The following is a 12,180-nucleotide window of genomic DNA, read 5'->3' on the forward strand; positions in this document are numbered from 1 at the left end:
TTGTACTACAAATGTGTCCATTTTGTGGTCTGTTTTGTGCCATGTTTTCCACATTTTTGCACTTTTTAATGATGATTTTGCCATTTAAAATTGCACCAAGCATAGTGCTGAAGTGCTGTCTGGTGTTTCAAAGTGCGAGAAGGTGGTAGTGTCTCGTGAGGGAAAACGTGCATTTTGGATAAGCTTCATTTAGGCTGAAATTATAGTGCTATTAGTGGTGAATTCATTGTTAATAAATCAACAATATGATACACCCAGATAAAAGAAGAGGAAACTCACTGATCTGTATGTGAGACTGCTGCAGAAGGTGCTAAAGTAACATCTATATATGCAGCAATGGAAAAGATGGAAAAGCAGCTTAATTAGTGGATTCATGGAATGGTGACCAATAAAAAAAGCATAGAGGATAGCATTGTTGCGTAACTTGAAAGCCAAAGAAATTTATGGGCGTGTTACCCAGCATCAGGAAAATGTTAAACCCTTCTTGGCTAGTGTTTATGCATATAATTATTTGCAAATGAATAAATATTTTTAAAAGATTAAACAGAAACACATATAAAATAAGGTTATTTGTTGATACGCTGTTAAAAATGTTTTGACCAGAGATTTGCAGGAACCTAGCTCCGTGTTTTCCCTACCTGTAGAGGCTCATTTGTTTGCTAATTCACTGTTCATCAACATTATAGAACATGATTACCCCAGATAAAGAGAATGTTCTTCCAGACGGCCATGCTCCCACAATTGCTGTATGAATCTGCTCTTTTCTCCACTCCCAGCTAACACAACGTTGTTTCAAACTTTTTGATATCTGAAACCTGGTAGTCTGATAATAGTCTGAAACCTGATAACAGTATCTTGTGATTTTAATTTGCATTTCTTTTAGTATGAGTAATGTAAACTATCTTTTCATATGTTTTAGAGCCATTCATATTCCCTTTTGTTCATATCCTTTTTGCATTTTCTTTGGATATTTGTCTCTTATTGATTTGTAGGGGATCTTTATATATTAAGAAAATTAGCCTTTTATGCTATGAATTACAAATATTTCCCCAAATTTGTCATTCATCTCTTGACTTAAATGGCAAAAACAAACACTATAAACAGGCCAGGCAAGGTGGCCCATTCCTGTAATCCCAGCACTTTGAAAAGCTGAGGTAGGCGGATCACCTGAGGTTAAGAGTTCAAAAGCAGCCTGGCTGACGTGGTGAAACCCCGTCTCTACTGAAAATACAAAAATTAGCTGGGCATGAGAATCGAGAATCGCTGGAACCTGGGAGGTGGAGGCTGTAGTGAGCTGAGATTGTGCCACTGCACTCCAGCCTAGGTGACAGAGTAAAACTCTGTCTTAAAAAAAAAAAAAGAAAGCACTATAAATATTTTTTAACTAGTCAAATATATTGATCTTGGCCATCTTTTATGGTCTCTGGGTTTCGTTATAGTTTAAAAGCTTTCCTTAAGAGAGATTTAAAATGTTTTAAGAGTTGTGTTTGGTGTTTGTGTTTGATGTTTCGTGTCTTTTGGTGTTTGTAAGGAATTTAGTCTTCTTCTTGAATTAAGTATAAATCCTTATACTTGTTACACGCTTATAAATACTTATACTGAGTAGATTTCAGAGTAATATAACAATGAAATACCACAGGCTTTGTGATTCCAGAGTCCAGCTTGAAATCCAGTCTGTGCGCCTAGTAAAATGACTTAAGCCATACTGCTTCCTTTCTCTGAGCCTCAGGTTCCCCATCTCTGCTTTGCTGAGTTCTGCTATGAAAGAGAATGCCTGGCACATCATAGATTCTCAGTGTTAGCTCCTCCTTGTCCTACTTCCCTGAAGTCTTCCACTAAGAAATAATTTGTTAAATTAACTTGCATTATGCATGTACTACAAGTAATGAAATAATTTCTCTTTGAAAGTGTTTTGTAATTTAAATCCTAGACAATTTCTTCTGATATTTTAAAGCTAGCATGAATTAATGACTGATAACTGGTTTGAATTGTCATTATTAAAAAATGTGTCAGTACAATGCTTTGCCTTTTACTGGCTGATGGGATAAATGTTTGTGAAAACAGTGAAGAATGAATTTTTAGACATGGAGTTATTTTCTTTAAAAACTCCTAAACACTATATCTAGAAATCTTATTGAAAACTATTCATATAAAAATAATTATTGAATGAAGGTAATCAGTGTACCCTAATTTATCCTCTTTTGTAAGTCTAAATTTTTATGTTTATTCCATTTTTTGAAAGCAGACTACATTTATAGGGAGAATAATACATTTAAAAATCATCAAAATGATCTTTAAAAAATAAAGGGTAATGTCTTTATCCTTTGCTCTCATGGTCATATTGGCTATATTTTTATGATTTTTCTTGGCTAATTCCTGAGGAGTTGCCCCCTTAATATTTGGGACATGAGGAAAAGGTGCAGTTTTAGAAATGCTTTAACTTTGTATTTGAATAAAATTTATTGTCACTACTCTAGGAAACTTCGGTAAGACTTGAGTGCCTTTCCTCTGTTAGGCAAGTTAGACTATCCCAGACCTTGCTCTGGATGTCAAGATTTTTGAAGTTCAAAGCAGATGTGTGTGGATGAAAAAACATCTGGTGAAGAGAACTTGCTTCATTGCATGACACTTTTCCTGCACTCTTCAGTGGAGCGTCTGTTGAGCAGGTTGGCAGGTTTGATAACTAATTAATGATGAGGAATGAGCCATGTAACTGAGGAACTCCATTTTGCCCCTTATTGTCTCTTTCTTCCCCATATGTCTGGCAAAGCCTTCAGAGGCTAGGATCATGGATCACACAGTTGGGTCTCAACTCAAACACTTCTCTCCAGGCTTAACTAGCTTAGAGATATAAACAGATGGATGGCCTGGGGGACAAGGTTTAGTGTTGAGCAATGCCGTTTTATTATCAGGGACTTTTGAAATTTTTATTGGAGTACATTACAACTTTAAAAATGCCTTCGAAAACTCAGAATTTTGATGCTATGTACTTGAATGTGACAGAGCTTTGTGTGCATCCCTGGATGTTTATAGTTTTCTTTTTGTAACTTTTTATTTAGTTATAATTTTACATATATAGAAAAGTTGCAAGAATAGTGCAAGGGACATCCATGATTCCTTTTCCCAGATTCAACCAGTGTTTTCCTTTTCTTCCATTTGTTTTCCCATCCCCACACACTCCTCCCTCTGTGCGCACACAAGCACGCACATACACACATACACACAAATAAGTAAGTGCATTTTTTCCCCTGAACTATTTGAGGGTGAATTGGAGATATCGGGCTCCTTTATTCCTAATACTTTCATGAGTATTTCTTAAGAACAAGGCCATTCTACTAAATAATCACAGTACAGTTATCAAAGTCATGGCTTTTAGTATTGATATAACACTACTGTCTAACTCATAGTCCCTTTTCCAACTTTATCAATTGTCTATCATAATGTCCCTTACAACATCTCCCCCCACCACTGAGTCCAGGGTACAATCCAGGATGACACATTGTGTTGAGTTGTCATGCCTTCTTTAAACAGGAAGTTTCTCAACTTTGTGTTTTCTGATGTTGGCATTTTTGAAGAATTCAAACCAGTTATTTAGTAGAGTGTTACTATTTCAAGTCTGTTTGATGTTTCCTCATTCAATTCTGGTTATGCATTTTTGTCAGGAATACCAAATACCACAGAAGTGTTGTGTCTCAAGGTATCTTATCAAAAGGCACATGGTGCTGATTTGTGCCTTAATTGATGGTGGTAGCTTTGTTCATTGAGTTAAGTTGGAGTCCATCAAGTGTTTCCACAGTGAACTAACAGTTTTTCCTGTTATAAGAATTTTTTGGAGAGATACTTTGAAGCTATTTAAATAGCCTGTCCCTCTTCAGATTTCCACCTGCTAGTTTTAGCAACCATTATCTTCTAACTCTATTATTTTTTCTATACTTATTAGTTGGCATTCTGCTGAAGGAAGAGCTTTGTCTTCTCCTCCATTTATTTGTTTGGATCAGTATGGGCTCGTAGGTTCCTACTTTGTTCAGTGGTTGTAACTCATTACTCTCATTATTTATTTTGACAGGCACAGATTTTTGCCAGTAAGAGCCCTTCGAATTGACCCCTGGATCTTTTTGATAAGTCCCCTTTACTCTTTGAGCATTTCCTTACTTTTCTGGTACAACAAGATGTTCCAGATTCATGTTATGTTTTCTCTGCCCCAGCTCTGGAAGGGACATTTCTCCAAAGAATGCTGGTTCTTTTTTTTTTTTTGTAGAGAATGGTATTTAGAAATTAAGGGCTGGGTGCAGTGGCTCATGCCTGTAATCTCAGCACTTTGGGAGGCCAAGGCAGGTGGATCACCTAGGGTCAGGAGTTCGAGACCAGTCTGGCCAACATGGTGAAACCCCGTCTCTACTAAAAATACAAAATTAGCTGGATATGGTGGCACATGCCTGTAATCCCAGCTACTCAGGAGGCTGAGGCAGGAGAATCACTTGAACCCAGGAGGCAGAGTCTGTAGTGAGCTGGGATTGGACCATTGCACTCCAGCCTCGACAACAAGAGCGAAACTCCATCTCAATAAAAGAAGAATTTAAGATGGGTGTGTGTGCGTGTGCGTGTTTTAAAAGAAACCACACTATGGAATATTACATTTACTAAATCACTGTATACCGTATGTATGAATGTGTGTGTGCATTTAATGTTACAAGAGTCAAACAGAAGAGCATTTATTTTACATGTAATAATCATAAGTTTTGACAGGAAAGAAATACATTTTTCATTTCACAGTAAATGGCATTACACAGTTTTAGTGATAAATCATCTTGACATTTATGAAGGAGCAAATGGAAAGTGGGGAACTGAGTGTGTTAAATATAAAGCTATCTTTACCTGTTCTATTGAAAAGCAAAGATTTATTTTCCATCTGTGATCTGAATGTGCCTATTTGTGTTCTCTTTCACGGCAGTGGAATTTCTGTGGAGCCACACGACGGAGAGCATGTGTGTTGGATATATGTCAGCCCAGGATGGGAAGGCCAAGGTAAGCGGGAAAAAACTGGGTCATAACCTGAAAACCTTGTAGCCATTGCACAAACCTCTAACCAGCTAAGTTGATGTGGATGAATTTTTTCAGCTTTTCTTGGGCAGTAGCTCTATGATCTTTATAAGAATCTGAATAAGAACAGTTAACAATGCTAACAGCTCCAGAGAAAACCAGCATGTCTATTTTGCTTTTGGTGACATAGCAAGGGAGCATTAGGAAAAGGCTGCCCACCTTCCCCCACAGCCCCCAGCTTCTTCCTTTTTGCCCATTGTGAATAAGTAGAAAAGAGCAAACTGGGATTTGGGAAGAGAAAATGGGAGTGAAGCTGATGAGATGATTGCAGATGGATGATTCTGCAAGGAGTGTTGGAATAAAGGAAACTGAGTCAAACAAGCTTTGACCCATCCTACATGTTTAATGGCACAGGTGGCTGACAGGCTTGCAAGTATGACCCATCTGATCTTTCAGTGTGTTCTGTCATGCCCTGACATGGTGTCTTCGTGGGCAGAATCAAAGGTCTTTGTCCATGTGCCACATGCCCGTGGCACTCATCCCTCAGTGAGTTACGGTAATCACATAGGCATCCACATCCTCATTGAGTTACGGTAATCACATAGGCATCCACATCCTCATTGAGTTACGGTAATCACATAGGCATCCACATCCTCAGTGAGTTACTACGGTAATCACATAGGCATCCACATCCTCAGTGAGTTACGGTAATCACATAGGCATCCACATCCTCAGTGAGTTACGGTAATCACATAGGCATCCACATCCTCAGTGAGTTACGGTAATCACATAGGCATCCACATCCTCAGTGAGTTACGGTAATCACATAGGCATCCACGTACCGTCTCCGGAGTTGCTTGGCTTCCCTGGACTCATGATGGTTGAGCCTGGAGTAAGCAACTTGATTTGTGGATTTTTTTTTTATATTGGCCTCATGTTCTTCTTGTTCATAAATTTTTTAGAAACAGCTGTGGCCTGTGATGTTTACTTGGCATTAAAGTCCCTCAGTTCTAAAGCTGTGAAGCTGGGCAGCCTTGTTTTTAAAGGAAATGATTTATTTTGCACATTTTGACATATAAAATAGGAAAACTTCTGATATGAACTGTCTGATACAGATTGAATCATAGATAAAGGATAAATATAATAAAGAACACTTTATTGCTTATTTGTCATGTAATACCCATCCTGAGCCAGCCTGTAGTTCCACAGAACTTTTGTGAGTAGGATAAAGAACATTTATTCAGACAAGGATTGGCTTATCCACCCTCCCCCTTTGCTTCACCTTCACCTGGTACAATATTCATATTGTGTTAGTAGACCTATTTTCTAAGAGAATACGTAAAAGATTGCTTTGTTTCATAATTTATATAGAATGGAAATACAATTACCTATTTTAAAGGTGATTTAAGGGTTTAGAACAGCACTGTCTAATAGAATTTTGTGTGATGTAAACATTTTATATCTCTGTTTTCCAACAGGGAAGCTACTAGCCACATGTGGTTATTGAGCACTTAAATGTGGCTAGTTTGATTGAGGACCTGAATTTTAAATTTTACTTAATTTAAATTTAAATAGTCACATGTGACTCATGGCTACCATATTGAACAGCACAGGTTTAATGAATAAGTATGAAAATGGTTATTCATATTTTCAGATTCATTTCTTCTCAGTGACAAAACAGTTCCCATACGTGAAACAAGCCTGATAAACCCCAAGAATCCTTGCATACGAGTAGCTTGCAGCCATTTCAGTTTCTCTGTCCCCTTACATAATGACTCAGAACTAAGATTGCTTTTTAACACAAGAGCATGTTTGAAGTGGACTTCAGCACTGAAGCCAGTCTGGTCGGGTATGATTATGTTATTAAGTCCCTTGTGTGGAAATTTTTTGTTATCCTTGCTGGTGGCCCGTGAAAAACACCTTACTATTTAATGTGAAATATAGGTAGTAAAGAGTGGAGAGTCCTGCTATGAGCCCGAAGATATTTGGCCTCCAGTTATGTTGCTTGACATCTGGTAGACATGGTTTTCTTATTGTTGGTAAATTCTCCAGCTGGTAGTCAACTGGGCCAGCAGATACAGCTGGTCCTCTTGCCTCTCTTGTAAGTTATGTTTTTGACCTTCCTTGAGGAGAGTTAATCCCTCTTCCTTCCTTTCCCCTTTGAGCCTGTGACTACAAATACTTTCAAGAAAAAAAAAAGAAAAAAAGAAAACCTGAAAACAAAAACACGAATGATTTGGCTGCCAAATTCTATTGATCAAAAAGAAAAATTACCTCTTTTGTTATAAATGCTAGAATTTTTTTTTTGTATTGCAAGTAAGACAAAGTTGTAGATGAGAGGCTGAGCTCAAAAGCGAAAAGGGCCTATAACAATGTTTGTATTCTGTTTAAGCTTTGGACCTTCTCCCTCTGATTTCCTCACTTCTATAAAAGAATAGTTGAGCTAACTAGTGGCATACTCATTCAGCATCGTGACTGGTTTCCGAAGCACGTTCCTCCATAATGTTGAGAGCCATGGTAGCACAATGAGTAAGAAGGCATCTTAAAATATTTAAAATTTAAAAACTATTTTAAAAAGTTAAAACACTTGTCCCCGGCTTTTCAAAAATTGTCTTCCTTCTGCTTGTTACCAAACTCAGAAACTGAAGCCACCTGGCCATTTGAACATGTATGAGCTAGCTGTGTTTAATCCAAGTTAAAGCCTTGAATTAAAGCTTAGCTAAAAATCATATTGCTTAGAAAAGGCTGGATGATAATCAATATCATTGTAACCAGAATGCATATATAATATGAATAGAGCTAGGTTCTTTTACAAGTCTCCTTTTGAAAAGAATGTTATTGCAATTAAATCATTTAATTTAATTTCTAAACTGCTTTGATAGCATAAGGTGAAGATTTCTTTCTAAGGAGTCAAAATTAGGGCATCGGTACCAGTTGGATTTTAAAACCAGATTGCCCATATCCTACCCAGATAGCAGACAGTTAATGAAGAGTTTTTAATAAACACCCAGTGTGCATGGACTACTGTAATAGAAACAGATGTTAAAACTGGCATGGAACTTACTCAACTATCATACATGAAATTAGGTTTCTTTTATTATGTGGAGGTCACTTTTTATAACTACAGTGAAAATACTGTTATAAAAATTTCCTTGACGAGGAGCAGACTATTTTATAGTCTTTAAGTGTCTCTCCACAGACTTCCTATTAGTTGTAGGGAAAAATAATAACTATATAATGGAGAAACCAGGCAACACCTTGACCATGTGATCAAAATTAATACCACCAATGAGGGGCAGATGGACAATATGTGCCTCTGGCTATGATAACTTGAGGATACAGTATCACTTGTCTAGTATTCCATCTGGAAATATATAACCTGAACCTAACTGTGAAGAAACATCAGACAAATTTAAAATGAGGAACATTCTGTGAAGAAAGAAAAAAAGAACCGTGTTCTTCAATAATATCAATGTCATAAAAGACAGAGGCTGCAGAAATATTCCAGAGGAAACAATACTAAAGAGATGTGACAGCTAAATGCAGTAACTGGTCCTAGACTAGATCCTATATCGGAAAAATGCTATAAATGCATTATTAGGTCAATTTACAAAATTGGAATATGGATAGTAAAAAGTGTCATATCATTGTTAAACTTGCTGAGGTTGGTTACTGTACTGTGGTGTATAATATTTTTATTCTTAGGAAATATATACTAATGCATCTAGGGGTACAGGGCTCTAATATAGGCAATATTTTCTCAGTGGTTCAGAAAAATATATTATGTGGATGAATGGATGGATAGAGCAATAGCAAATTGCAAAGCAAATGGAGCAAAATGGAGCAAAAGTAGGTGAACCTTGGTAAAGGATGTGTAGATCTTCCCAGAACTATTCTGTAATTCTTAAATTATTTTCAAATTTAAAAAATTTAAAATTTCACTCTTGGGTCTTGTGGCACATTTGATTAGTTCTTTGGGCCTTGTACTTGAAATGATGCAGTTCAAAAAATATCACCCTTGGTTTATAATTAAGTCTGCATTGGATGAATGATTACATTCCCCCAAACTATTGCTTTTTTCTCGTTTTGAATTCCTGACTAGAATGACCAAAATTCAGATAATAACACATCCCATTACAAATATTTTGCAAAATATTTCTATAATAGTTCCTTGTTTTCCAGTGGGATCTAAGAGAGATTAAGCCTTTTCATGATCAAGGTACTGTCCTCTTAGGATGTTTTTTGTTATATTACTCAGCTTTTCTAAAAAAAATTTTTACTCAACAAATTTTGTCGTTGTTGTTGTTGTTTTGAGATGGAGTATCGCTCTGTCGCCCAACAAATACTTATTTGTGATGCTTCTCTGCCTTGTGTGACAAACCCTGTGTCATACTCTGACACATGCTAATGAAACAGGACAGATGTTGCCCAAACCATATTTCCCTAACCTAGGGAAAGCACAGGGCACTGGGTGGTAACTCAAGGATATTTACATTTTGTTTTTAACATTTTCTATTTTAATGCCATGAAGTCTTCCAAACCTCATGACGTCGTGCCAGGATTTCTATTATTGGTACATCTGACTAGTTCTTTGGGCCATGCAGTTAAAATAAATAAGTATTGGGATGGGTGCAGTGCCAGGAAGTTGGAGCCTGGGTTGCCTTCCCACTCCATGCACACTGTGAGCTGTGGTTTGATCACTCTGCCTCTGGATCCCAGAGGCCTCATCTGTCATATGAGCATAAGAAATCCTTAGTTCGCCTTAAGCCCTTCCTGTGATACGATATGATAAGAATGAGGAAGCAAAACCTTATCTGTCTCAATACAGATGACTAGACCCCATTAAGTCCTTGATGTTGCTTCCAGTCTGCAGAATTCCAAATTCAACATTCCAGATTACATAAACAAATATGTTGCTATTCAATTTTCAGTAGGAGTTTTGCAATACCAATGTAGTATCTACTGTGTTCTAACATGTTTTATCTTCATGAAGATGGTTTCCAGGACTCTTTTTAAAAACTCAGTGAATGTATATTTACAAAGGATATCAGAGATGAGATTTCTGAGTGCTTTTTGCTAGGCTTAAAACTTACCTCTCACATAAAGCCTTAGGAGGAAGACTTAAATATAAAACATGATGTACACAAGAGGGGGTTATCAAAAGAAGTGAAAAGAAACTCCACTTCTAATTAGAATGAAGAAAGTTACAAGAGACTGTTGCTTCTACTCCCAACTATGTGAATGAGCTGCATAATCTATAGAATCATAATTTTTAAAAAAGTATCCAGAGAACTTAATATGTAGAGAAAAACTTAAGTAAACTAAATTCCAGAAAGAGACAAGCCCTTGCTAGGAGACAAAAACCTCCAATTTCTTTATTCCCTGGCAGAGCAGCAGGAGGAGGAGTCAAACTCAACACAGAGGTATATAAAGATAAATCAGCCAAATTTTTAATGAACTCTTTATGGCCATGTATGAGCTGGTGTAATAGATTAAAATCCTGAGACACTCCATTCACAGAGAGCTTATACACACCACCAGTTTTTCTCTATGAGGCCTTCATCAAGTGGCAACACACCAAAAGCTTGGAGCAGAGCAAAGAATTGTGAGTGTTTCATTAAGGTGCATAAGATTTTCACCAAATACATGGCAGTGGCCAAAGAAAGACTAGAGGCATAGCAAGAGAGCCGCAAGACAACTCATAAGCAATAGTGGTTCTTTATCAACTGCAACACAGTTGCAGCAGAAGGCTGGGTTAAAGCAAAAGAGAGTTTTAAAAACCTCTCCTGCTCCCAGCATGTATAGGGCCTTCATCAAGGGCAAGGCAATGTTGTACCGAAGCCTAGTGCCAGGGTAAGAGAGTGAAAAAATACTCCATGGCACAGAAATCTGGAGGAGCTTACAAAGAGCAAAATGAACACCTTAGCATCATGGAAAGCTGATGGCTTGCCTATAAACAAAGAGAAGTCTCCCATGGTTAGAATGCTGGTGCCTGGACTATAAGAATGGAGAATTCTCTAGAGTCTCACCTGGACTCAGATCCCAAACCTTGCTTAAGGGAAATTCCTGATCCAGGATACAAAATCAACATGTAAAAATTAGTAACATTTTTATACACCAATAATGAACTGCCTGGAGAAAGAAATCAAGAAGGCAATCCCATTTACAATAACTAAAAAGAAATACCTAGTAATAAATTTAACCAAGGAGATGAAAGACCTCTACTAGGAAGACTGCAAAATATTGATGAAAGAAATTGAAGAGGACACAGACAAATGGAAAGACACCCCATGCTCATGGATCAGAAGAATTAATATCTTTAAAACAACCCTATTGACCAAATACCAATTGTATTTTCCACAGTAATAGAAAAGACAATCCTAAAATTTATATGGAACCCCAAAAGAGCCCAAATAGCCAAAGCAATCCTTGGGAAAAAGAACAAAGCTGAATACTTCACACTACTTTACTTCAGAATACCTTACAAGCCTATAGTAACCAAAAGAGTATGATAAAAACAGGCATATAGACCAATAGAACAGAATAGAGAATCCAGAAATCCATACCTTTATAGCCAACTGATTTTTCACAAAGGCTCTAAGAACATACATTGGGGAAGGGACCCCCTCTTCAATAAGTGGTGCTGGAAAAATTAGATATTCATAAGCAGAATAATGAAACCGGATACCTGTCTCTCTTCGTATCTAAAAATCCATTCAAGATTGATTAAAATCTTAAATGTAAGGCCCCAAACTATAAAACTACTAGAAGAAAACCTAGGGAAAATACTTCAGGACATTGGTTTAGGCAAAGATTTTTATGGCCAAGACCTCAAAAGCACAGACAACAAAACCTGAGATGAATAGGACTCTTACTAAACTAAAAAGCTTCTTCACAGGAAAGGAAACAATTGACAGAATGAACAGACAACCAGTTGAATGGGAGAAAATATTTGCAAACTTTTCATCTGACAGAGGACTAATAATCAGAATATACAAGGAACTCAGACAACTCAATGTTTAAAAAAACAAAACAATCCCGTTAAAAAGTAGGCAAAAAACGTGAGTAGATATCTCACAAAAGAAGACATACAGATGGCCAACAGACGTGACAAAATGCTCAACATCACTAATCATCAGG

At 37.1% G+C, this 12,180-nt stretch overlaps 1 protein-coding gene across 3 annotated transcripts in view; it reads left to right on the top strand.

Annotated features, from left to right (window-relative positions):
* Window positions 1-12,180, top strand: part of TASP1 (taspase 1) — a 275,867-nt gene that overhangs the window by 235,072 nt on the left and 28,615 nt on the right. For all 3 annotated transcript variants that reach the window (XM_033185585.1, XM_033185587.1, XM_033185586.1), the window contains one exon: window positions 4,952-5,025. In XM_033185585.1, coding sequence (XP_033041476.1) covers window positions 4,952-5,025 — 74 coding nt within the window. The remainder of the gene's footprint in view (window positions 1-4,951; window positions 5,026-12,180) is intronic.

This window comes from Trachypithecus francoisi, unplaced genomic scaffold (assembly GCF_009764315.1).
Source record: "Trachypithecus francoisi isolate TF-2019V2 unplaced genomic scaffold, Tfra_2.0 Lachesis_group21, whole genome shotgun sequence".
NCBI classification, from domain to species: domain Eukaryota; kingdom Metazoa; phylum Chordata; class Mammalia; order Primates; family Cercopithecidae; genus Trachypithecus; species Trachypithecus francoisi.